The 26,678-nt window shown below is 44.5% G+C and overlaps 3 protein-coding genes across 3 annotated transcripts; all 3 read right to left on the bottom strand.

Moving 5' to 3' along the window:
* Nucleotides 1–5,184: 5,184 nt before the first annotated feature.
* fut9a (fucosyltransferase 9a) lies at nucleotides 5,185–9,573 on the bottom strand. The gene is made up of 3 exons (XM_047017029.1): nucleotides 9,200–9,573; nucleotides 6,877–7,084; nucleotides 5,185–6,713 (listed from the first exon to the last, which is right to left on the bottom strand). Exon 3 carries the CDS (start codon nucleotides 6,703–6,705, stop codon nucleotides 5,623–5,625), a length of 1,083 nt encoding a protein of 360 aa, XP_046872985.1. The 5' UTR covers nucleotides 6,706–6,713; nucleotides 6,877–7,084; nucleotides 9,200–9,573; the 3' UTR covers nucleotides 5,185–5,622.
* A 250-nt stretch (nucleotides 9,574–9,823) lies between these two features.
* Nucleotides 9,824–12,988, bottom strand: manea (mannosidase, endo-alpha). Its single transcript, XM_047014900.1, has 4 exons — nucleotides 11,944–12,988; nucleotides 11,712–11,821; nucleotides 11,503–11,579; nucleotides 9,824–11,263 (listed from the first exon to the last, which is right to left on the bottom strand). The coding sequence occupies exons 1-4, from the start codon at nucleotides 12,464–12,466 to the stop codon at nucleotides 10,630–10,632; spliced, it is 1,344 nt and encodes a 447-aa protein (XP_046870856.1). The 5' UTR covers nucleotides 12,467–12,988; the 3' UTR covers nucleotides 9,824–10,629.
* Nucleotides 12,989–16,986: 3,998 nt separating this feature from the next.
* LOC124464470 (serine/threonine-protein phosphatase PP1-beta catalytic subunit-like) lies at nucleotides 16,987–26,620 on the bottom strand. Its single transcript, XM_047016347.1, has 8 exons — nucleotides 26,513–26,620; nucleotides 23,734–23,865; nucleotides 20,385–20,615; nucleotides 20,151–20,255; nucleotides 19,969–20,040; nucleotides 19,688–19,839; nucleotides 19,207–19,341; nucleotides 16,987–19,063 (listed from the first exon to the last, which is right to left on the bottom strand). Exons 1-8 carry the CDS (start codon nucleotides 26,562–26,564, stop codon nucleotides 18,959–18,961), a joined length of 984 nt encoding a protein of 327 aa, XP_046872303.1. The 5' UTR covers nucleotides 26,565–26,620; the 3' UTR covers nucleotides 16,987–18,958.
* Between the last annotated feature and the right edge of the window lie 58 nt (nucleotides 26,621–26,678).

The raw sequence follows: 26,678 nt of genomic DNA, 5'->3' as shown, positions 1-26,678 counted from the left end.
GGTGGTGACTTGGTGATATAGGAGGAGAAAGAGGGATGAGACAGAGGGGAGGAGAAAGGGAGGAGATGCTACAACCATTTTCCTCCGAGGTACAAAGATGGCCGGGCAGGGGCTGACAGTTGCATGGCATGGTGTTGACAGGATAAGTGGATTGCTTGGGTTGAGATGGGAGGGCTCCAGTGCTTAATGAGAGGCCTCACACAAACCTGCTCCTCAGAGAAGGGTGATAAGCTTTCTCCACCAGCGGGACCTGTGGCCCGGTGACTGTGAGCAGAGCACTCAGCCGCAACGGGATAGCCTCACAGGGGGTAAGCAGGGGGACAAGGAGACACAATCACAAACCCCTCTGATCTAACACAAACCTTACACCCCTTCAGGGAGGAGGAGAGCTGTGAACGCCCGGGTAATCGCTGCCCTCCCACTCCAGCCCAGTGAGTCATGGGTGGAGTGGGTGGCAGGAGCTGTCAGAGAGCCAGACATATGAGCTTCACCGCTAAAGAGGAGCGAAAGTCCTCATGCTACACAGAAAGTCCTGAAGAAGGTTGAGACGTTCATCTCCAGCAAAGTACATATTCCTCCACTATTCATTTTGACCACGTGAAATAAGCTGTGGAAAGGGCAGGATTGCCATTGCTTGTCTATCAGTATGTCTGGCATTTTTTTCATTTCTACACCATCTGTAACCCTGCCAATCTGCAAACACCATAGCGAATAGAAAAGAGCCTACCGTTCTGAGACAAGATGAGTCAGCCTTCTCATAAGGTGCAGACAGCTTCTGGAGCCACATAAAGCTGGAGACTCTCTCCCTGTCCTACCAGTCTTAGACACTGAAACCCTGAGCCTCAACTGTGGGGAGAAGGCAGCTATTTTCCAACCTAACTCTTTGGCTTTGTCCAAAATTGCTTGAGTGAACATAAACAGTGCTGCACAAATATACACTGCTCTAGTTTTCCTATGAAAAGATCCAGGATTCCAGCAACACATCCAAGGAAGTGCTGGCCTCCATCAGACAGCAACAGTGGTAGGAATGACAGGAATCTTGGTTGGATGATCATTGTCCACTGGGACGTTTCTATTTTTAGGTAGTGTTACAACTGTTAGAGTGCATTGCTGTCTCAAACTTTCCGGCAAATCTGTTCATATTATGAGATTTACTGGAAAGCACTACAAAATAATTCATACATTGATTTGAGCTCAAACATTGCTAAAATACGTTTTGTTGACGATGACCCACGATGACTTTTAAGATTGGGTGCTTTTTCAGTTCGAAAAGCTCCATGCGAGCAAAGTTTCAAAGAACCTTCCATCTTCCACCAATCCAGGAGACAAATCTCAAAGTGAGATATGCTCATGCCAATCTCCTTACTCGTATAATGCTCAAATTACATCAGCAGTGGATTTACCATGCATATCTGGCAAATGTATACTTATCTCAAGTTAGGATTTGGCCACCAGAGGTAATAAACCAGTCTGAGTTAAGTCTGCATGCGATGGGTTGGGTGTGGGGATGGCGGGGGTGGTGGTGGACAGTAAATGACATTTTGCTTGATAGGATCAACGGGTAACCAACAACAGCCTGAGGATCCTGCTGTAACCACCACAACACACGACCAGGACGCCCATCCATCACTCCTCAGCACCCCCGGCCCACTATTTATATTCAGGGTGGGACATAGTCCAGCAAGCAGCCTATGGGGAGATTAAAGTGCTATGCAATGCTAAGCTATTGATACAACCACATACTGTAAAGTAACGGAACACAATGTAAACAGCCCTTGAAAACACCGATTTAAAGAGAGAAACTTAGCTGTCAAACGAAGTGACAGGATGAAATGTGCACAGTTCAGTCAAGATGCTCACATATTGATTTTACCATTGAAAGATTACCATAGATATTGAAATATGTGTTTGATTTAGACAGAGCGGTTCTATCGAGGGGAAGCACTCCCTGCCCTAGAGCACATATACATATAATATGAGGCAGGAAGCAAATCGACAATAAATCCCCTCTGATTGACAGTAACATACAGACACAGGGGAGATGGGGATGGTAGAGGGCGGCAGCAGCCCAGAATCATACAACAACCAGGGGTGAGTGCACGTGTATCTGTGTGGCATTTATATACTATCGTACATGGACCTATGCGCTTGAAGTAGCACAGGTGTAGATGATGAGATAGATCAGTGGTTCTCAACCCTGGTCCTCAGGGAACACCTGTCCTGCATGTAGATGTTTCTGGGCTCCAACACACCTGATTCAAATGCATGTTCGTTACCAGGCTTCCACAGAGCTAGATAATGACCCATTCATTTGAATCAGGTGTGTTCGAGCAGGGAAACATCTAAAACATCCAGGACAGGGTTGAGAACCACTGAGTTAGATGACACACGTGCAGCCCAAGTGCCATGCCCAAGTTTTTGTTCATTAACTGATGAGCATATATCATGCTTCTAGACTGTAAAAGTAAATGTGGGGGGGGCATGTAAATGTCATTTAAAGAAATATTTAGAAGGAATCCTTCAAGGCTTTGGAAGGGTGAAAAGCTATAACCACAGTATCATCTTATTCTAAATGATAGTTTCACAGAAAACAGAAAACCCAATGTTCAAAAGAGTAAAGACTCAAACTCGACTTCTTATTATCCATTTCTTTATTTTCTTGACACTATCAGACATCTACAATTAAACACAACATTTGGCAAAATACAACAATTTGGCAAAAAACTTGTATTGATTGATTCACTATTTCTTCCAGTGTGCTGACAGAAAATGAGTTTTGTTCAAGAGGGATTCACACTCAGCAACACATAAAGAACTCACTTCACTCATGGACTATGTCTAGACTAGGGACACTGCCCGATCTACTCAGAATCGGCCACCCTTACAGCAACACACTGTCAGTGAACAAATGGACACAAAAAAGACAGGTTGTCATGTTTGTTTTTGCAAAATAAAAAATAGAACAAAATTGCTGAGAAAACGAAAGGCGGAGAGAAATAAGAGATAGAAAGACAGAGAGAAGGGACAGGAAAAAATACAGATTGCTGCATGTCATTAACGTTCACTATTAACCCTCCCACAGTAGCAGTTTCATACAGTAGTTGAAGACAGTCTTAGAGAGCAGTTCATGAACGCGACACAAGCTCTGTTTGAGACAGCCACTAACACAGAGTCACACATTTCCACATCAACTTGGCTGATTTCCACTATCTCTCTGATGAATTTCGGCAAGACGGGTACAATAAGGTCATTTCAACAGGATTAATGACTAATCCAAAAAACTTCCTGTATTCTTCTTTGTAAAATGGCCTCACTTGAGGACATTCATAACAGACACACCATTATCTCCAGCACTGGCCCCTCAGACAGTAGCAGTTTCATACAGTAGTTATATTCTGAGACACTCTTAGAGAGTAGTTCATGAACGCAACACAATAGCTCTGTTTGAGACCGCCACTACCACAGAGAGTCACACATTTCCACATCAACTTGGCTGATTTCCACTAGCTCTCTGATGAATTTCGTGCAATTAGGCAATTTCAACAGGATTAATGACAAATCCAAAAAACTGTCTGTATATTTCTTTGTAAAATGGTCTCACTTGAGGACATTCCTAACAGACACACCATTGTCTTCAGCTGGCCCTTCTGTTAAGTGTCTCTTCTCTGACCCCCCCCCCCCATTCATAAGCTGCTTTAAAGTTAGAAACATCATTCAAAGTGAATCCACTTTCAATGACTATGCCTGCCAATGCTTTGCATGTTAGAAAGAGAATTAAACATTTGCAAATATGTACAGTACATTGTATTGATCAATGGCTGAGCTGTGGGTCCTTGTCCAGCTGGACATAGAGGAATGATATATGTTAGGGGGCTAGTTTGTTTTAACACCACCTTGACATACAATGTTTCAATGAACAGTTATATACATACAAAGACTACGTATATGGAACCACAATCTTCTCTTTTATCTGATCCTAGTCAACGTCAATGGTCCCTTTTAACAGTAAGTAAATAAGTCTTCTTGCTTATCTTGCATATGTGCACATATGTTGCCAAGGTTTAGTTTGACACAGTTATTGTTAGTTAAGGTTCAACCACTGTGTCATTATAGCTGCTGAGTGCTGTTTGGATGCATTGTTTTATAAAGTTGGACAGGACTCTGCAGAATGAGCGTTGTGTACAGCGTGCTGTTGGACTGAGGTGAGAGTGGCCAGCAAGCCATGCAGGTGTAAACAGGAATGTAAACAGAACCCAGAAATTCATCACTCACACACAACCTCTCCTTCAGGATACTTCAAGAGGACAATAAAATAATTGTTAAAGAATGATAGTATTATTACTATCCAGATGTTCAAATTATCTTTCAAAAGTAACCTAAACCCCTTTGGGATGATCCAAGCATGAACAATGTCATGTTTCCCGTAACCGTATGGTGACATGGTGAGGCTGAAGTATCTGTGAGATGATTAAAGTACATAGCAAGCCCACATCAATAACATATATGCACTATGACTCATTATTTATGTTACATTTGTGCTCTCATACAGTGTCCTCTGTATCTACAATATAGTATATTCAACATTACCATCTGAATGTCAAGAGTGCAACCTCATTCTGTAGTTAAAGAGGGAGAGGAGGGAGGGTTCACATAAAAATACAGTGATGCTGTGCAGCCTAATCTTCTACAGGGCAGTCGCACAGGACTGTTATGCATTTCAATATCATAATGCCCGATTTACATCCATACTAAAATAGTGATGCTTCCCTGTGCCATTTCTGCTCCCAGTCTCTGTGTACAACAGATGTATATGACACTAAAATAGCGATCCTTGTCTATGCCGTGTAATGTATGCCCCGTTCTCTGTTTAAAATGACAGTGTTAAACCCTTAATGAGTGCCCTTTTGTAAAGATAAGTGAAAGTTAGTTTTGCAAATCCGATTTTACAAAAATATGGAAAAACAATAGCCCGATTTATCCGAAGAAATACACATATGTACATTTTACAGTAGATGATGCAATTGAACGACTTTCTCATTTGAAGTTCATTAAACACTGCATAGGTGACTGTAGCACTATCACAGATGACATTGTTTTATCTTATAATATCTCACTTCAATAAATAGCACATAAATATTTGTATTTGAACAATTATTACTTTTTCCTTGTTCCAACAAGTTATTGTTCACTTTCGTGTGAAAACACAACGTAACAACTCGGTGTCCAACATTGACATTACGTCATTGATGACAATGAAATTGTTCCATATCCAATCAAGCACTGAAAACAAAAAGCAAACAAATAGCAGCAAAAACGTGGACTTGTTAACAAAAATATTGTATTTGATGTATTATAAACTCAATGTGCTTATAATGAATATAAAACAAATACAAACTATGGTTGAACAACAATGAAAAAGGCAAACTAAGGCTGACCAATACAGGCTTGCAAAGCAAGACAAAATAAGGAGTGTCTCATTTTGGCCACTGTACCAGCGGTCAAACAAATCATACAGTTTCACTATATCAAATGTCAGTGTTGACGTCTCAAATAACATAGAAACAAACATTTAAAGCACTGCCCTCAACAACTAAGCATGTGTCTTCCAGCCCCTACAGGACATCAGCCACCCCAGTACCATTTGTCAAGGTTATTAAAGGCCTTGTACTCCTTGTGCCTCCTCAGGTAGTCACAGGCCAGACACGTGTGCTCCGCCCAGAAGTAGGCCTTTTTCACCTTAAAGTGCCTCCGCCACTCAAAATACCTGAGGTACAGTTCCTCGTTCTTGTCCAAAAGCAGCAGGTATTCAGCCAGCTCTTTGGGCGAGGGGAAGTCATCCACGTGGATGAAGGCGTCCCCTTGGACGAAGTTCTCGTAGTTCTGTCTGGCGGGCCCCAGGACCACGGGCACGGAGCCCACAGAGAGCGGGTTGTACAGCTTTTCCGTGATGTAGTCCTTGTGGATGGAGTTTTCGAAGGCCAGGTAGAATTTACAGCTGGCCATGGTGGGGAAGTAGTCCTGGTCAGCGATGTATTCACCGAAAGCCTGGCCGTAGGCATGCACCTCAATGTGCTTGTACAGCTCGTTGTAATATTTGACCCGCACATGCTCCGGGTTCCAGTTGCTCACGATCCAGCAGATCAGCTTGCTCTTGCTGGGCGGCACAAAGTCCTCCTCCCCCTCGGTCGCCACAATGGACCCGTAAGGCACTTCAATGTCTGCATCCTGGCGGTAGTTGAGCGTTAAGTTGAAGAGGTTCTCAATGCCGGGAAGCTGGGAGGAGTGGGACGGAGACTCCAGATTCATCCATACCCACTTCTGGAAGGAGGGGCGCTGGAGGGGGGGCAGGTTGGAGAGGTCTGTGCAGATGTCCCTGTGGTGAATAACGACGCCATCGGACTTGTTGTAGAGGTTCCTGTCTGCGGTAATGAAACAGCCCTCGATGTTGAACAAAGTACTGCAGACACTCAGATCATAGGTCTGTCCGAAGGGCCAGAGCCAGACTAGCACGGTAGTCAGGTTCTTGTCACTCTTGGTAGAGAAAAGGTTCTTGACCCGGTCTGTGGATGCTGTGGACTCCACGGGACCTGACAGCCAGCTGGTGGACGGTTTAAAGTACATCAAAAATAGAGTCACAAAACATCCCAGTAGAAAGGTGCCGAGCAGAAGGGGTCGTAGAATTCTGTGGAAAGGTGCAGATGGCATACTCTATTCTGTGGAAAGAGGAAAATAAACACATTGCGGTGGATAGAACATAATACAGAATAAACAAAATTCTAGATTCTCCGATATTTCCCATCTCTCAAGCTGATATAACATTAAATGTGACGTGACCAAATGAGAAGGCCTGACTGGGCTAATAACTCTAATGCACACCTGATGGATTTGACTTAATGCTGAAATCCAGGCAAGATTAGGAGTCATGGGATGTTGAGGAACAGGTCTGGTCCTACATTGGGTCGACCGTGAGATTTCTCTTCTTAGTGAGGAAGTGTTCAAATGAAAGGATGCTGCTCACAGTGGTTGCAAGATCCTCAGACATCTAGATTGATCTTGAGTTGACATGTCCTTTCACTGGCATCTCCTTCAAATGACAAAGAAGTTAATTTGATTAAACCGAATTAAAAGATGAGAACATTGTCAGGAGGTTTGAGGTTAGGTTATTTTATTACAACATCTGAACATAGGATTGTGTTGTGAGCATATTATGCACCATAATAGTTATGTCCGACACTAGTCCACTGAACTAAAGATAATTCTAAAAGAAACATGGGTTTAGACTAAATCAGAATGGTCTTTGAGGACTGTTGTTCAATGTTAGAGCAGCAACATTACTTCATTTGTCTATTCTATTCTTAGAAACTGATGGAGTTCCTTTCTCCATTAAATATACAGCCTGCCACATGTGAAACGTATTTCTGACAAATCTACGACAATGCTGCCATCTTAAGGCTTCGGTGAGTAAAGTGGCCTTGTAATGCTCCAAGCTCCAAGTCACAGACTATACAATGCACCTGCATTTTGCATAAGGCCAATACATGGAAAGAGAAATGTCTGTTAGAAGATCATATGGTGGCAAAATATTAAAAACACTATACATCGGTGACAACAGCTCAATCTGTTATTTCCTTATTTCCAACCAACTGTCAGATATGCTGTGATTTATGATTTGCAAACAATTTGACATATTTCAGAGGGCTCACTATCATTTTCCCCTGAAGAGGAATTTTCCCAGACCGGCAGGCAGGCGGACAGATGTTACTGACTGAGATGAGGAAGGCTGACACAAGCAGCCATTAACAGAGCAGGAAAGAAGAGGGCAGATGAACGCAATTCCATTTAAAGGCTTTAAAAAAAAAAGCTTACAGTATCAATGCATTTTTCATGTAGACCAAATCCTCTTAAACCCCAGAAACACACTTTCACTCCATACCAGAGTTATCCACCCCCCCCCCCCCCCCCCCCCCCCCCCCCCCCCCCCCCCACCCCCCAGGTCACAGGATGCATATAATACGGCCAAACATTTCAACAGGATCCAGGCTCTTGACAACATAAGGTTAGATTATGGCAATGTTTTGATAAGGATCAATGGATAAATACATAAGGTCATGGTCAGACAAGTGTTATAACTATGGCTTTCAATGGGGCTTTTAAATAAGAGATGGCAAAGTTACTCTGTCTCCATGGTGACTATGTGTCAGTTTGGAGAGGTACATTAGAATGAGGCCATAAACTGTATATTCATATTCTAATTGCTATGTTCATACAAAGCATTTCATCTTAAAATGGAATTAGAACAAGGGGTAAACCCACGTGTGTGACCATGCACCGTATTTTCATTCACATTTTGAAATAGCGTTAAGCTAGGGTTTTGTCAAATGCATTGTGATGTATTTGGGACACAGAAAGAGCACCACATGGGTGAGTGGTCTGCAGAGGGCTACATTTAAGTGACTGTGGGAAAAACAAACCCAAGGCAAAATGGCTTAAGGTAGCATCAGTCTGGGAGTGCTACATGCACAATGGCTCTCAATTGATCTTGCCTTAGTGATTTAAAAGGCTGTCAGTTTAGATGTTACCATTACAATTTGACAAATACAAAACCATAGGGTAAAACCGTAAGGAGATACATGCCCATGGGGCTGTCAAGCCAAGGTTAGAATTAATTTTCTTGCCAGAGCGACTGAAGGTCATTTTATAACGTAGTGCACACACTGAGACTCACACGTACACACGTTTGAGATGGGTGTCACTCGTTGTGATACTGCATTGAAGTTAATGAGAATAACCTAAAAGCAGAGGCAGAGGCATTTTGATGTTTCTTAAGCATCAAACGCCCTTCTGCACACACAAATGTCTCAAGAGCAGTGGGTAACCCGGACGAATGTCTTTCCAATGAGGACACTGCCAGGAGTGTATTCACTACTCGTAGGATATTATCATGCATCAAGGAGCGCCAAACATAATCGAGAAAAAAAAAACGTAAAGCAAGACCCTAAGAAAAATCTGTAATTGTTCCAATGCCGCCGCCTCCTTACTCCGGCCAGAATGACGATTGTGAAAAAATGACATGCAGTGATCAATTAGTTGATTTTTCAGGCTTATTTGTAATTAGCTTAGGCTACATCACTTGCTTTGCAAAATTTCAGGTAGCATACCATTGCTCTGACGATTAACTGAAAAAAGGCATCTGACTTACCATCTCGAAAGGCGTGAATCAAAATATGCATTTCTTCCCATTTTTTTGCAAGTTCGTCTCCTCTTGCTAACACGTACCTTGCTACATGCCAAAAACATGAGCGATGTACACTGAATTATTATTTACGCTGGTGGCAATATTTGCAGAAATCACATGCCATTCGGATGAGCACAATTCCATAGTCCCGATGTCAGACTACTCCTGAGAAGCGCATCATTCCCGCCTTCCGATGCAAATAAGCTGATTTAACAAAATTATATTAGGATTCTAAATTCACGCATGCTCTTTCCTTGAACGATATCAAATCCATCCTTTCGTGCATAAGGACGCCATGAAAGGAATGTGATTCGATGTGGAATAATTCCCTACTGGCTGCCCATGCGCTACCTTTCCCTGTTTACCGACAATGCAGCTGTGAGGCTGAAGCTATCCGCGGAGCGAATTTGTGATGTGTAGGACCAGATTTTATAGCGTCTAGCGGGTGCAAGACGTGTTTATAATTCAATCAGATGGCACTAACGAGCTAACTTAAGTTTTGATCTGCACTATTAACGCAGGTTTGATACATTTCTGTACAGGTCTAGGTTATAGATTGGAAACATTTCACATGTTCACACCATGGGATCTGTTTGTAAAGTCAATGTAGCTCACATTTTTTTTATTTTTTTTTATTTCCAGGCAAGTAGCCTACAGTGTAATTAACTTCCCCACGGATTTGTATCCTAGCGTTTATACCTGGGAACGTGGATGCCAATTATAATAGCCCCCACCCTTTCCTTGCTGCTAGATCTGGCAGTGCGAATAAATATGATTCAGATGCATACGGTAAGGTGTCTAAAGCATCGTCATTTAAATGCTATTCCATATAGACATACATATGGCACACAATGCCTATTCACAGTGACTGTTCATAGTGGCATAAAACAGGCAGATGAACGCAATTCCATTTAAAGGCTTAAAAAAAGAAGCTTGTAGTCTCTCAGTGCACTAAGGATGAATATGCTCCAATGAAAACAAAAAATAAAGACAGTAAAATGTCAAATAGACATTTAAATCCTCAATTACACAATACTAAAATAAAAATCACACATAAATGTACCAGTGTAAGCTGTGATGGAGAACAGCCTTTTCCTTAATGACTGTCATGATTATTTTGGCCATGGATCAATAAGTGATTAACCAAGTGATTTAAGCATTTTTCCAAAAATAAATTACAATCGGAAAACAATCTGGTTCATAGAATATATACGTTGCCTTTTGTCATCATCAGCCTGGTCCAAATATTACAAATATCATAGGAGATGACACCCACAATGAGCGGCCTACTCCTTCATAACAGCATTTCCCTTATAATCCCTTGGTGGGTTTCCATGGTAGATGGTTAAGGGGGGTCACACACATACACAATAATACCACACGTTTGCTTCCAATCAGTCTTGCCATCTCTTACGCTCGCTACCAAATATTCCTGCCCATTTGCGAGTTATCTCTAAGTAGACCACAGGTCTGTTAGGCAAATAGTCCAAATAAACAGTCTGACTGGTCTTTGGCACTGCCATCTCAATTTGAGTGCCTTCATGCCACTCATTAAAGGATGTTATAGAGATGATATCAGGCCTAGATTCCAGGGCGCTGCTCAGTGCCGTCTCATAGTATTTCCCGTTGATGCGATTCCGTGTGTTCTGGAAATTCCAGGGTCTGATGTTGGTGTCGATGTAACCAGGTCCTACGCTTGGGATGAACATCAAGCTGTTGTCCTCGCAGAATGTTTTTATGTCCTCCCAGTTGCGGTGAGAGGAGCCGTAGGAAAAGCCGTTTGTGGCAAAGTACGTGTAGACACCGTCGAAGCCCGCGGTGAGGATGTCCCTCTTGTGCTTCTCCTCGACGAGGAGGGCGATGAAGATGCCATCGTAGGGGGTGTCCCTGACGCTGCTTTTCTCGGTGTGTTTCAGGAGCTTCGCCCACCGTTCTGAGTTCAGAAGGTAGGAGTCGTAAACGTAGAATAACGGGAGGAACTTGCCGGTGCTTGTCTTGTGTCTGTAGAAGGCTGGGTGCTTGCCATACCTGATAAGAAAAGATATTCACATTAGTGCTCTTTGCAGAGACAGAGGTCTTGGCTCTGATTAACTAGGGAATACTAAGTTGTATATATCCATTAAGCTTTCGTAACATTTATTGTGGTTATTATCATCCTTCTCCAGTATTACTGGGCATACAATTGATATTAAATACTAAATCTGTGCTTACATCTTGATGGAAGCACCTGAGTAGAAATGATTTGATTAGGGTGGGTTAATACTTACTTATCAATGATGTACTTGACATTGGTCAACATGTTTGCTTCATCTCTTCCTTGGTATGGTTCAATGTGAAAAGCCACCTGTACAAATCAACAGAGGGGAGGGAGAGAGATAAATAAATAAAAACCAACAATAGAGACTAGAGACGGAATATTAACAAACCCTATCAACAAAAAGATACTTAAACATTCATTAATAATCCTCATGCACACCTTTATGAGATATTTGTGTGCCACGTCCAACAGCAAAGGCACAAGCTCATCTGTTGATTCACCATTGTCATCCTTCATACCAGCTGGGTACCATGACACGGCAATGACACCTGACAATGCAGAGAGGGATATAACTCATAAAACAGAAAATAACTATCAGAACTCAATAAAATGGGATTATGACAAGCTCAGAGAACCACTAAAGAAGACATAACTACAGCCTAGGTCTTACCGATGGCAGCCGTTCGTAGCTGCTGCATGTGTGCTTTGATGACAGAGGGGTCTCTGGAGCTGTAGGCCCCCAGAGCTGGGTAGAAGTTTGCCCCAATGTCATCGGGAGGGCTGTGCCTCCCTCTGGGGTAGCCTTGGGCCACCTTGGAGTCCCAGTGAGGCAACACAGGGTGATCCCAGTGGATGTACTTGTTGTCAAATTGCGGATTACCGAACCAGGTGTAGTAGAAGGCATGGACATTGTAGTTGGGAGCAGGAAACGTCCTCAGCATTGCTTCCATTTTCATATCTTTTTCTGGCTGACTATTGTTTGTTTTAATTTGGTCAAGTTTAGCAGCTGGCATTTCACTGTGTCTCTGTGGGTCATTATGATTTCTAGACTTTATGTCTGGGAACAGGTCAAGACCTAAAGGACTTCCCATTGGATTTTCTGGCATGAGGGACTTCAGAACCAATGTTACTATGAATATCAGCGACACAACTCCGATTAATGCAATACAGGATTTACGTCTGAGCCTGGCCATTCTTCAACAGGAGCTTAAAGTTGCCCACTCATTGTCCATGGTATATGTATTGCTTCTATGTATCATGTCCAAATGTTGCTAGTTCGCAATACATGCCGAAGGCTGCAGTTGTGTTAATCAGAAAGGAATTTACCCACTGCAGTTTCATGAAACCAAATAAGACGTAGGCTACTGATTTATTTTGTTGTACAAAAGCGATAATTACCTTTTTTTACCTGCACTACTCGTTACTTCCCTAGACAATTGAAGTGTTGCAATGAACTTTACACCAGCAGATATAATCCATCATGAGACAAGACTGTAAACCTGTCGACCAGTAGCCTAACTAACAGCAAATGCTTTTTGCTCTTGACAACATCAGTGGTAAAATGTACAGAGACAATTATATTTAGGTCTAACGCTACATGTTTAAAACAGACTCCAATAGTTTGTCAATACATAGTGAATTAAGACAAAATGCAAGGTACATCGCTTCGCTTGCTGCTGTATTTTTGCCATGTCACATGGCCGGGTGCCCTTTGTGCAGTCACAAATCGCAAAACAATCTGTCCTCTATCCAAACCGTTTACTCTTTCCATCCACATTGTATCAAGATTTGTGAACGTTCTCCGACTGCATTACGCCCAAGTCAACAAAATTGAGAAAAGAGAATAGTTGACGATATTTAATGGATCCCGGTATAGTCATATCGCCCTCTAACACTAGGATGGGTTACTGCAACTATAGAACAGTCAAATTTAATCCGAACTCTGTGCGATAATCTTAATGGAGGACTTTCTGGATGTGTCCTGTCCATTAGCATGACACGTTTGATGACAAGTGTGATAGCTTCTTGACAGTTTATTTATGACGTCAGGAAAAGTTTGTAACTAATCAGCATTCCCGTTTGTAAATCGGCGATCTCTGAAAAGTGTCATTAAGCAATGGATAATCGACAAGGTAGGCTATTTGTCATTTATTTCTTAAATGCGTGCACATTCGTTGATGTTTGTATACTACTACATATAACTATAATGTAGCCTATATCACACGATAGGGGGTGCTGGCCTAGAGCTACTGTAGCCTACTACTGTATTTAGCTACCATCGTGGCGTCGGTCTGTAGGCCGAAAATAAATCAGTCTTGCTCAGTCTGTTATAACACGTGCATCGAGTGTGATAGTTTAATTAATTACTTGATATAACTGTACTTGATATTATGTCTTGTAAGCTATTATAGAACATATTCAATCCAACGTTTAAACAGTTCTACATAATTATTAGCCAACAGTAGGGTAAGCGACAACAGATTGTAGTTACCCCCGTTTGACCCTACTCCCTAGCCTTGGTTGTTGTGTTCTCCCTGTCCCCTGAGGACCTAATTAGACACAGGTGAAACTACTCCAACAAACGAGCCAACAAACTAAAACTATTACACAGACATAATAAGACAGGAAATAACACGGTCTACACCCATGGAGACGGTAAACACTGGGGAAAACCCGGGGCACGGCCGTGGCCATTTTGCATTTAATCATTTGGCTCCTCCAACACAATTTCCAGGACTAGACTGTGACCAAGTAACCAATAGTGATGTGTCGTTCGTGAACGATTCGTTCATTTTGAACGAATCCTTATAAGGACTCGGGAGTAACGAGTCCTCTCAACGAGTGATTCGTTCATTTCCCGACTCGGTCTTTCTACGAGTCTTTGGATCATTTTTCACGTGACCTGCATAGGCTCTGTAGCTAGAGGAAACGAACGATTCGTTCCTTTCCCGACTCGGTCTTTCTACGAGTCTTTGGATCATTTTTCACGTGACCTGTATAGGCTGTAGCAAGAGGAAACGAACGATTCGTTCCTTTCCCGACTCGGTCTTTCTACGAGTCTTTGGATCATTTTTCACGTGACCTGCATAGGCTCTGTAGCTAGAGGAAACGAATGATTAGTTCCTTCCCTGACTCGGTCTTTCTACGAGTCTTTGGATCCTTTTTTCACGTGACCTGCATTGTATTTTTTAGTAGAGGAAACAGTTTCCTTATTCCCTTTCGCGTGGCCGCTGTTTTAGTAAGACGTGAATGAATTATATTCGCTCAAGTCATCATACTGACTGGTTTTGTTATTTTCACTCTACATTTACACTTACAGTTTAGTGCAGTGTTTGACGTGATAATTAAATGCTAGTGTGATAATACATGACCAAATCACACAAACTCATGATACATTATTTTAATGCAGGAATTTATTTTGAAATAGTATTTGCTGGTGCACATGTCATGCACTAACCTACAGTGGACGTATAGGGGCTATACGTCCTTTGCAGTGGACGTATAGCCCCCAACCCCCCCCCCCCCCCCCCCCCCCCCCCTCCTGACATGAACAAATGACTCGAAAAAAGATTCGTTCATTTTACTGAACGAGATTCAAAGAACCGAATCAGTAAAAAGAACCGAACTTCCCATCACTAGTAACCATTATCCTGCAACACTGTCACTGCTAACTACTAAGTTTGAGTAGCCTAGGTCTACACCGCAGGGCAGCTACTCAGGGCAGTATCATGTAGGACAGGGCTCTCCAATTCCGGTCTTTCAGGGCCACTGTCATGCATGTTTTACATGTTTCCCTGCTCCAGCACACCTGTTTCAAATGAATGGGTCCTTATCAAGCTCTGTGGAAGCTGGGTAATGACCATTCATTTAAATCAGCGGCCCTTGAGGACCGGAATTGGAGAGCCCTGATGTAGGCTGTTTCCATTTGTGTAACCAGTTGTGGACATATATTTTAGTATTTGCAGTGCAACAGGGGCGTCCTTAGACCCTTTTTACTGGGGCACGCGCCCCAGTATGAATCTGCTGTGCCCCAGTCAAATGTAAAATTTGATTTTGAACAATTTACTTTATTAATCAGTGCACTAATTTAGATTGATAATCCCAGAAAAATAATCCCAATCAATGCTTGTAAAATCAAAGCAGTTTAACCTAAAACCAACCGATGCATGCAGAATTCCATGTCAGCGCGCTCTTCTGAGCTTGCCAAATAGCCACTGCAGCGTGCACACAGAAGTCCAGGTGTCGGATTCGGCACTTAAATCAGAATTGAGGTAGGCTAAGAAAACATAACATTTACATTTAGTCATTTAGCCGACGCTCTTATTCAGAGCGATTTACAGTAAGTACAGGGACATTGCCCCCAAAGTAGGGCAAAGTGTCTTGCCCAAGGACACAACATCCTTTCGCACGGCTGGGAATTGAACTGGCAACCTTCAGATTACTAGCCCGACTCCCAAACCGCTCAGCCAACTGACTCACATTACAAAACTAAAGAAAGTTTCGAAATGATAGGCCTACCGATCATTTTATTTTGACTAAAATATAAAAGCAATATTACATGAAGCTCAAAAAAACTGTATTTGTGCTGAAATGAATGCGAAAGAAATGTGCGCGCTCGCATTAACTATTGATGTCCCTGCCAAAACTGATATCAAACTTGCATCCCTGAACTGTTGTATAATGGGTTAAGCAAGGATCATTTCTATATCTTAGTAGTGCATTGTGCGCAGCAAGTTTGAAAGTTGAAATATTTTATAGACTTCTAAAAAACAAGCATTCAATAATGTCCTCTAAATCACTAATGGAACGCCTCTCAAATTACTTGGTTGGAACTGACTTGTATAATATTACACTTCTCACAGGTATGGAGGCTAGGAGACAGTCTGTGCCTGGCCCGGTGATGAACTTACTGACTAGGAGAAGACGGGCCGAACCGGCCCATGACCCAAATTTGCAGGTCAGAAAGGAAAGTGTACTGGTGGAATGGAAAGTCTATAGTGTTATTTGGAACTCTGCAACAACACAATGATGTGTATCTCTCCTCCACAGTGCAACCCTGAGTGGCTGATACAGTGCAACCTGCTGAGGTGGCTGTGGGACAGCAGTCTTGGCTGTACGCTCAGAAGCAGCTTCCTGGGCAGGCAGCTGGGGAGCAGCAAACTGGGGCTGTGGCTGGACTCCCACTGCCCGACCCTAACTACCCTCCTGCTCCTCAAGGTGGTGCTGTGGCTTTTCCTGGTGTGGATCCTGTCAGACCTCCACATGGGGCTGCCATGTTTTCTTCTCACCATCACTTACTGGCTGTATGAGGGCCCTCTAAGCAGAGCTGTGGATTGGATCAGGACACGTTGGCAGAATAGAGCCCTGCCAAGGCCTAGGGCAAGTACAGATGACCCGAGAAGAGTGTCGACCCAGAGGGGCGTCCCAAGTGGGGTGTCCAGGGATACGTAGGTAGAGGACCTCCTCCCCCAGCGCCGAGTAAGAGCGTGGAATCAGCAGACTGGTTGACATTAAAGGTTTCCCGACTTATTGCCAAGGAGTGTGCTTTTCTATAACTTTGCTCTAGCCTTTGATGCACCTTGTATGATGTAGTTAGAAGTAGGTATAATAAAATGGGTTACAGAGAGGGACAATTAAGCTAATAAAACTAGTCATTCTAAAGCTGTGATACAGTAGGTATATTCAAAACTACAACAAATAAATCCAAGACTAATTTAGTTCCATCCATTTATTGAATTCAAAGACTTGAAACCAACTTGTACAAATTGCAAAATAGTTTGGTAATACCTTGGATTTTCCTACTAATGTTTCGGAAATGAAAATAAAAAGTAAGCAGAATTGAATCGATTATATAGAAACAGCACATAGGAGAGCAAGTTTCCATCACATCAAACTTGAATGCAGGTTTTCTGTGGGCTGAAGCTGAACTGTTGACTCGGCTTACTGTGGGAGAGCAGAATAGGCAACTATTCAACAAGTACCTCCAGATTCAAATTATACAGCAACCACTTTGCTCTGGTAATGTCATATGGAAGACAATAAAAACAGGATACTCTGAAATGCAAGTGAAGTGACAGTAAAAAAAGAAGAAATGCAGTGAAAGTGTCTCGTCACCTGATGGTGCTACTATCACGTGTCACATCCGTTGGTCTCACCTGCCCCAGAGTCTCTGATGAGGAGGGTTTGGTGCAACAGAGACCACATAAATGCTGAAAACGTCCACCTTACTTTCCCTTTGGTTTGATTCACTTGCCTCTCTATGGCGCTCAAGCAGATAGGGAAGGGAGGGTTTAAGGAGAGGGATGACCCACAAATATTAATATCACTACTTCACAGTCCTTCATTTAGTACCACCGTAGTCAGGTTTACTTGCTGCATACACAATCCACACAGTATTAAAAAAGATGCCGAGCGGGGCTACTTGCTGTGCTCCAAGTTATTATAACAGTAATTTATTTAAGAGCTCACTCGCCTGAGGGAGTTATTGCAAGTGCTGACCCTCCAGTGCCTGCTGCCAGCCAGGCGTCTTCGAACCAGCTGCCTCGTGCCAAGTCCAGACCAGCAACCACACAAAGCCACGATAGGCCACAAGCCTGTGCAGGCTAGTCTAGAGCATGATCTTTGCACCTCACAGACTGTGCAGGTAGCAGCTCATTTACGATTTTCAATTCTAAAGGATGGCCGACAGGGAATTGGTCGGCCAACACGTTGTAAATAACAAAGGGATATGTGAGGTCATTCTGGAAGAGGGGAGTAAGAATGTGTGTGTGCATGTGTGTGTGGGGGGGGGACTGAGTTGATATGTGAGTGCGTCACATGCACCTTAGTGTGAGAAGTGACATGGGCTTGTGTGGGGGTTGTGCGTGATCTACAGTAGACACGGACAGGCGCTCCAGGGCGGAGGGAATGTGTGTTTGTGTGGCGTGTGGGTGTGAACTGCCAGCAGCATCTGTTATTGCCTGCGTTGTTCATTCAAGCTTTCGGTCTCTCAGTCCTAATGGTCTGTATTGGACAGACTGGGGGTGGACTCGTCCATGGATGGGGGAAAAAAAGATGGGACAACGCAACAACGCATGCACACGCACACACAGAAACATTCCCTCGTTCACTCGGCCCACAAACAATCATGAGAGCTAATCACTATCAATATGAGAGTGTACGTACAGACCATTACAGAGTGTCTGGTTTAGCTGAAATCAATTTTGTCTGGAGTTTTGTTTGTTTGTTTACTGCTAGGGGGGACACACAGAGCAAAACAGTTAGATTTCCACATCCATTTAAGTTCTCTCTGAAGGCAGGAGTTTCTCTGACTTGTTCACATGGACACTAAGCGTGGTTCTTTACACTACACCTCGGAGACATCGGCTCGAATGGCATCGCAAGAAAACCACAAGAAAGAGTCAATAAAAAATACCACCATACAGGCAAAAAAAAGAAAGAAAAAAATATATAAGTCATACGATTGGTCACAGCAAATTTATGTACACATACAGAAAAGAGTCGTCAGGAGGGTGGGATATGGGGAGAAAAAAGGAAAATGAGTGGAGGGTAAAAGAGAAAGAGAGAGAGGGGATGGGGGGAGGTATGGATAGGCCCTGCATCTTCCATGAGTTTACTGGGCTTGCAGCGAAGGAGGTTGGGGAGGCAAGGGGACGTAGGGGCTGGGCTGGGAACAGGCTGTGTGTTCACCTCTTCTTAGGGACCTGGGCAGTGCGGGGCGGGGTGACCGGGCGCCCAGAGTTTACCCCTCCATACTGGTACTTGGCCTTTTTCTCTGAGGGCTTTAGGATCTGTAAACAGAGGGCGGAAGAGGGAGCTTTAGAAGAGAGGAGTGTGAATGAGCCTGGGATGTGGGACTGTCAGCGTGTGCCTGTTATCACACATGGCATGTTTATTGTATAAATACAAGTAGCATCGGTGTGTGTGTGTGTACCTGGAAAGAACACATGAGGGACTCATCAACACTCATCATGCCGCCAGCGTTGTCAAACTCTCCGCAGTAGTTGGGTGCGGAGAAAAGGGTAACCAACTGGCGCTTGGCAAAGAACTCGTATCCATCCTCCACAACCTATGAGAGGACAGGCCATGTTATAAAACCTCATCCATCCCAATTTATATCCCCTATCTGCCCCTGCGAATATGCAACCTAACTTTGTTCCATGCAGCTCCAACTTGACAAGGTCATACGGTACAACCAATAGTTACCAAGCTAAGACCCAAACGAGGTTTTTAGTTGACAAAATCACCTCACACTCAGTAGGTTTGTTAGCTGGACAATCACACAATTCCCACCAAAATAAAGAAAATAAAATAATAAAGTGTGAGTGTGTGTACAGTACCAGCCAAATGTTTTTCAAAATGTTCAAAAATGTGTCCAAACTTTTGACTGGTACTGTGTGTGTGTGTGTCAGTACCTGATGGGCTCTGCAGATGAGGTCCAGGTCATGGCGGTTGAGGAACTTGCTGACTACATCCGCTCCAAAGGTGAAGGAGACCCCGCGGTCGTTCTCGCCCCAGCCCTGGACGTCCTTGTCTGGGTCTGACCACAGCAGGTCACACAGCAGGCCTGGGGAGGTAGAGACAAGGGAGGATACAGTCAGTGAGGGGAGGAGAAGGAGGAGGTAATGAAGAGGTTAAGGGAGTTCAGAGTCTGGATTCACAGGAAACAACCTAAATTGGACACACACACACACACCTGTATCTGGGACATCTGTTGGCCTCATGATCCTACGAATCTGTTCCATGGACTGCAGGTCAGGTGACAGGCCTGCAGGTTAGGAGAATGCATTGAGCATTGATAGAATATCGGGGACAACAGGAAGACAGGACAGAGAGCGAGCAGAAAAGAGACGCCCCCCCTCCCGTCTATCCTCTGACCTCCATGGCAGCAGAAGATCTTCTCGTCGATGATGGCAGCTATGGGGAGACAGTTGAAGCAGTCCGTGAAGGTCTTCCACAGCTTGATGTTGAACCTGCGCTTACCTGGTGTGTGTGTGTGTGGGGGGGGGGGACACAGAGAAAAGCCGTAAATGTCACCGTGTGTGTGTATGTGTACACAGTGACTGGGAGTGAGAGAATGTACTGTACGTGTGCGTTCACATGCTCGCTCACACTCATCGTAGAAGCCGTAGATGCGGTTGATGGACGCACACTCGTGGTTTCCCCGCAGCAGGAAGAAGTTCTCCGGGTACTTGATCTTGTAGGCCAGCAGGAGACAGATGGTTTCCAGGGACTGCTTCCCTCGGTCCACGTAGTCCCCCAGGAACAGGTAGTTAGCCTCCGGGGGGAAGCCTCCATACTCAAACAGCCTAAGCAGGTCTGTGTACTGCCCATGGATGTCACCTGGGGAGGGGGCAGTGAGGGGTTAAGCTGACTGAAGAGCATCTCTCTCTCTCTCTTTTCCCTCCCCCCTCCATCATCGTCTCTCTGTGCGCTCTGGGAGCTTGGTCATCGGGTGGGATCAACGGCTGTAAAAGCGCAGGGGCAGTGGCTGTCAGTTTCCAAGGACGCGCACTCACATGGAGCCATTGCAGCTAGTAGCACCACATGAGGGCTGAGAGCCTTGAGAAAAGAGGGGGAAAGGATTATGCATCCAGGTTAGCCATGCAGTCTTTACACACGCACACACACCTGTCACAAAATCTCAAAACATCAATTTCCCATTCCTTCAGCGTCAAACATAAAGTATCAGTCCGACAGGCCTCCTCAGACAGACACAGCACTGACTCTGCATAGCTCCGCCTGCTGTGGTACACTGGAGGCTAGCAGGGGAGCACGTCAACAGGGACCAGCCCAGATTCCAAAAATATCCTCCTGCACCAAGGCCGGCTGCAATTTGGGTTAAACGTTGCCGTGATGAAGATGAGGGAGGGAGTGTGGCCAGGTGCATAGGCACCCTCTGAATGTTAATATTCCCAGGTCGACAGACTACAGCAAACTGCAGCTATGCAGCTCAGAGTATAAGCTAATCTAATGGGTTACCAGAGAACAAACTGACCAGTGTCATTTTCACGAAGCTCTAGAAAGCTTACCATGGGCTGCATTTCACATGTGAATGACATTTAACTTGAACATTGTAATGCTTTGAATGTAACGTTCACTTGATGGCCATCCATTCGGCCCCCTTTGCTGGCCAGGGTCCAACCAGCTAGGGTGGACTCCTCCCTTCTCCTGACCACCCCCCCCCCCCCCCCCCTCAACCATCATTGGACCATGACAGTTGTTTACAGAGTGCCTGCCAGTGTCTTGAAAGCTTGAACTGGATTGGATGAGAGTGGAGGGTGGCGCCCTGCCCCTTCACGCTGGGCTGGGAGGTGAGGGTGAATGATTTACACAGGGCATGTCTGCAGTGTCAAAACAGGGCTGAGAATAGCAGGGCTGATTTAGTGGTCAGAGAGGAGGAGGATGGAGAGAGAGGAATGAGAGAGGGAGAAGAAAGCAAGAGAGCAAGCAGGCGGAAAGAAAAGGCCTGGAGTGGAGGCGGTGAGTGGGAGAGAGAAGGAAAACAAGTGGTTCTAGAAGGATCCAGACCCCCACCCTTTTCCCCCAATATATTTTTCTATCTACAATCACGCCACTGGGACTACATTTACTTTGTGTTTGTGTGTGCGCTTTTTTTTTCCATGACAGCAACTTCAAATGACCAGAAAGCTCTTATGACCAAACCTCTGTCATGCCAGCTCATCTCGTCTCCTTCCGAGAGCACTTCCATTACATAGAAACATCTGCTGTGAGCCAGAACACTCACGGGACTCAACAGCCAGAGTATTGGTCAATTAGGCTAGCTGGAGGACAGCTAAAGAGGAGGGATGAGAGGCTGAGAGGAGAAAAGGACAGAGTCAAATGAATGGAGGATAAAGAGGGAGAGGGGGTAAATTAGTGAGTGATTCCCTGAAATTGACAATGTCTTGGGGTGCAATGTTTAGGGGACACCAACACACACACAGAGATGGCCTCACACACACAGGGATCGGCAGACACACACACACACACACACGTCGATCCAAAACGAGGCGAAAACAAACAACGTAGGCAGCACAAAAGCTCGAGGAGCCAGAAAGAGGAAGCCAGTTGTAATGTCCCTCCACTCTGCCCCTCCTCTGGCAGACAGGGCACAATGCCCACGCACCAACGCCACTTCCATCAGCAGGCAGGAAGCGACATCATGAGGGTTTAGTGTGTGACAGGACGAACCTGATCCGTGTGGCCTAAGTGAATAATTAAAGGCGAACATTGTTAGTCGCGTCTGCATCAGGAGCAGCCCCCTCCTGCCAGAGCTGGGTATGTAGGGTAGGTACCCAGCAGACGACCCCAAGGTTAGGAGCTTGTTAACTCCATAGGAACCATGGAACCACCAATAGGCCAGTCGTTATTCCGCATCATCCAATACTAAAACCCACTTACCCAATATTTGATTGTATACAGATCAAGATGATTTGGAAGTCAAAACAAACATAATTGACATTCAGTCAATTGGCATTCCTGCCATGATAGACATCAGACACTGGTATCATGCCCACCAACACACACACACACACGCAAACAGTGAGAGCTGGCGGTGTGTGGGAGGTAAGCTGCCAAACAGATAAAATCACGAATGTGTTGTGTGTGTTGAGGGAATGTGAATAAATGGAGGGGTACCGAGCAGGGAGGACGTGGGCAGTGTGAAGGCTGAGTGCTGAAGGGAAAGATGCTGTGTGGGAGAGTGCTGGGATGTGTGGGAGCCACAGAGATAAACACACAGGACTCTTTCTACGCCGGAGCAGAGGAGAAAGACTCAGGAGTAGGGGTGGGTATCGTTTGGGATTTTACCATACCGGTGCCTGAACCGATACCAAAAAATACAAAAAAAGACACAAAACGACGGGGAATGTACAGAATGTGTGTGTGTGTACAGTACATGGGGGCAGGAGAGTGACAGTGACTTGATGTGGCCCTGCGTTCTCTGCCCTGTTGCAAAAGCGAATTCCAAGCTGCATCAAAGCAGTAGATTGTTGCTCTGCGGTCTGGAGACGAGGTCCTGCGGTCAGGGTTCGAGCGGCTAGGAGAAGAACGAGCTCTCCTTCTCCCTTTTCTCAATCTCTCCCAGCCTAGGGCCAAGGGATTGTCGAAAGAGAATCATGCATACTCTACATATGAAGCGAACATGAAAGGGATGCATGTTTATTAGGAGGTTCTCACCGTGCAAGAGGGCGCAGCAATCATGGACTTTGGTTTATGACGCGTTTTAAGCATTAATGATTAATGTTGAGAGACAGAAACTGACGAGCAAAATAATATTCACACACACCAACAAAACATACCTAGAAAAAATATTCGAGCTGAAAAGAGTGGAGGGCATAGAAGGGCTGGGAAAGATAATCCCCTCAGAAAGTAAAGAGGACAGTGTGACAGAGGAGTGCAAGGTGGTGAGATACAGCAACAGGGAGGTAAGAAAGGTTGAAGGGCTTCTCGTACTGACCACAGATCTTCAGTGGAGCCTCCAGTTCCAGCAGGATGGGCTGGCTGAGGAAGATCTCCCTGGACTTGATGCACAGCCCCCGCACCTCCGCCTCCGTCATCTGGACAATCTTTCCAGGACGACATCCCCGCACTGGAGAGGGAGGGGCGTCCTTGTCATCAACATTATTTTGATGATTCATTATCATCTTCACCACCGCTTGGACCGTTTTCATTTGCCTATTATCATCACCATTGTCATAACCGTCATGGTTATCCTAATCACATTATCATCTGTAACGTTTTTACTACAATACCCATCATAAGTAGAGGCTTCATTTGAATGACTCTTGCCTTACATGGCAAACAACAGAAATCTCAGTTTGTCTCTAAACCTAGCTCATCCAAGTCCTAACTCCTGACCCCCAGACTGTTTACATGCTATACACACACACTTTGGTTGGTGCCTACTGTAAAGAAAGAGAGCAAATTTAGCCTATGCTGGTGTTGGCCTATTCAATTCTAATTTGCATGCAGCAAGTCTCTGAGTCAGTCTGGAGACAATCAAATCAAAGGTCACATTTGTTTAAAGGGGGTGTTTCAGAACCAGCTTATTTAGACAACCCTTAACACGCCTGCTCTGTTTCTCAGCCAGTCAAGCTAGACTATACTAGAGGATGAATGATGGCTGTGATTTGGTTAGACAAACCCCTAACCAAGGAGTTAAGCAACAGCCCAACTAGCAATTTTAACTCTGAGATACCCGCCTTGCTCAGTGAATTCATGAAGAATACAATGCATGCTTGTGTGTGTGAGTGTGTGTGAGAGAGAAACAGCAGATACGTAGATCGGTCTCCTGTTCCCCTAAAAGGGAGACCAATTGTAGCGTGTTCTCACTGTGAGCAGTCTGAGCTGGATTAACCAGTGTGGCATCTCTTCCTCACCCCTACCTCTGATAAATCACACGACACACACACGGCCTTCCACGCATGCACACACATGGAATAATGCGTTGCAAAAACTGTACATCTACCTGTTCTATATTGTTTATGTAGTTGTACTTGTTTCTAGTATAATTGTCTTATTTAGTGACTTAATTGAAGTAAACAACACATTGTGTTCACATGTTCGTACTGCACTGGGAGCCAAATGCACGTCTTCTAAGCATAAGCAAGCTCCTAACAAAATATTTTTGCCCTTAAATTTAATAGAGCATTTTTGCAGAGTGGCATCTAACTTCCTGGAGAGCAGGGTGTGGAGGGTCATACCACCATGCCCAGAGTACAAACACAGTCCCATGTCATCAATCTACCCTAACTGCCTCGAGTGGCCTCCTAGTCAGAAAATGCAGAGGTAGTGCTTATGTCAATGCATCAAAGCTGAGTGAGCTAAGGCAGCCTTGCAAAGACGGTTTGCAGCGTTAAGGCCAGAAGTACACAGCTTTTGCAGGCATGCACTTGTAAAGGGGATTAGATCTTTAAGACCATGGATGGGTAAAGGCTGAAATGAAGCCATGACGAGGATTTGTTCCCATCTCAAACTGCCAAGTGGGACAGTCCGAATGAATTCAATGGGAAGCCTGTGTGGGCATTTGTGTGTGTGTGTGTTTGTGTGTGTGTGTGGGGGGGGGGGGTTACTGAATAAGCCGTCTCCACTGAGTTGACTTTTCATCGACATTACATTTTCTGACAGCATGAGAACATATTACGTAATGTTGAAATGCCTGACCAAGCAAGCGAGTCGCCTCAACAGAGTCTAGGACAACAAGACTCCATAGATGCCTGGCTTCTGTGCAGCACAGACACGCATCTTTCCTTATCAAAAAACCTACCTTAATGCATCTGCTAAATACATCGTACAGCAGTATCCATTTCTTTGTGCCCTGTCGAGTAGTTGCATTGTCCTTCTTGCCTTTATCACAAACAGTTCTACCAATTCTAGCTTTGAGGAAAACCATGTGTGTGGGAGTGTGTTGCGTGTGTGTATGTGTGTGTGTCGTTTCAGAGTGAGCTGACTTGTGAGACCATAATTCGGTAGTGAGGGACATTTTAATAGAATCTAGGCTAGCTAATGTAAGATTCCAGAATCTGTGATCACCACTGTAGGAAAGCTGCAATGGCCAAGAATAGTCGCTGGCTTCAGATAACTATGCCCACGTACTAAATACGTCTCGCTGGGGCGTACAGGAGAACGCGCTTGGAGGACTAAAGAAGGGCCAGTTATAGGTGTACATGTTCATGTGTTTAACTAGGCTACATACGTCTATTTGGTAAGCGTAATACCGACCATATCGTGTCAAGGGCAAGAGGTCCTAGGCCAATGTGTGCGAGACGCGGAAACAGCTGTCACTGAAGTGGGTGTCAGTCTCTCACACTGTGCTGTACCAACTCTGCATAGCAACCGCCTAATTGTAAGACGTTAGCAAGCGATGGAGCAAGCAGTGCTAGCAGGCTGATTGCAAATGTGTAGTAGTCTATCGAAAACCTACACAATTAAAATGGTCAGAAAGCCGATGATTTCTTCCTGTAGACTTGAAGATGGCTGAAGATGATGCTAAACAGCAACCGTAAAAGGAGAACACGACGGCTGCACACCACACTAGCCGTGTGGCCACACTGTTTATAAACATTGTTGGGCGCTAGCTAGCTAAAGTAGCTAGAGCTAGAGCTAACTATCTGGCGTTCGCTTTTAATAATGTCACTACGCGTTTAACATAGAGGTGTGTGAATCATTATAACCACACAATGTCATACATAGTTAGAACAACAGTCAGGTCCCAGAACATTTTCAAGGCTACTCACCTTCCAAAAGCCGAGAGATGATACTGTCCACGTTCAACTCGGTCTCCGCCATCTTCGCTACTGAAGTTCGGGGTGGAATGTTCAGTTTCTTCACGTTCAACGCCAGAGGGAGTTCCCAAGGGTTTCTTTGTATCATGAATTCATAGAGGTACAGAATATAGCCTAC

Source organism: Hypomesus transpacificus, chromosome 3 (assembly GCF_021917145.1).
Source record: "Hypomesus transpacificus isolate Combined female chromosome 3, fHypTra1, whole genome shotgun sequence".
Lineage (NCBI taxonomy): Eukaryota > Metazoa > Chordata > Actinopteri > Osmeriformes > Osmeridae > Hypomesus > Hypomesus transpacificus.
This window is presented reverse-complemented; position numbering and strand designations above follow the sequence as displayed.

What these genes read in the sequence shown, in the direction of transcription:
- fut9a (XM_047017029.1), bottom strand. Translation starts at nt 6,705, where the DNA reads ATGCCATCTGCACCTTTCCACAGAATTCTACGACCCCTTCTGCTCGGC.
- manea (XM_047014900.1), bottom strand. Translation starts at nt 12,466, where the DNA reads ATGGCCAGGCTCAGACGTAAATCCTGTATTGCATTAATCGGAGTTGTG. An exon ending in GCTACGAACGGCTGCCATCG is followed by an intron (nt 11,822 to 11,943) that starts GTAAGACCTAGG and finishes CTGCATTGTCAG; the next exon opens with GTGTCATTGCCGTGTCATGG. An exon ending in CACACAAATATCTCATAAAG is followed by an intron (nt 11,580 to 11,711) that starts GTGTGCATGAGG and finishes TGATTTGTACAG; the next exon opens with GTGGCTTTTCACATTGAACC.
- LOC124464470 (XM_047016347.1), bottom strand. Translation starts at nt 26,564, where the DNA reads ATGGCGGAGACCGAGTTGAACGTGGACAGTATCATCTCTCGGCTTTTG. An exon ending in AACAGATGTCCCAGATACAG is followed by an intron (nt 19,840 to 19,968) that starts GTGTGTGTGTGT and finishes CTACCTCCCCAG; the next exon opens with GCCTGCTGTGTGACCTGCTG. An exon ending in CCCTCATGTGTTCTTTCCAG is followed by an intron (nt 19,064 to 19,206) that starts GTACACACACAC and finishes CTCTGTTTACAG; the next exon opens with ATCCTAAAGCCCTCAGAGAA.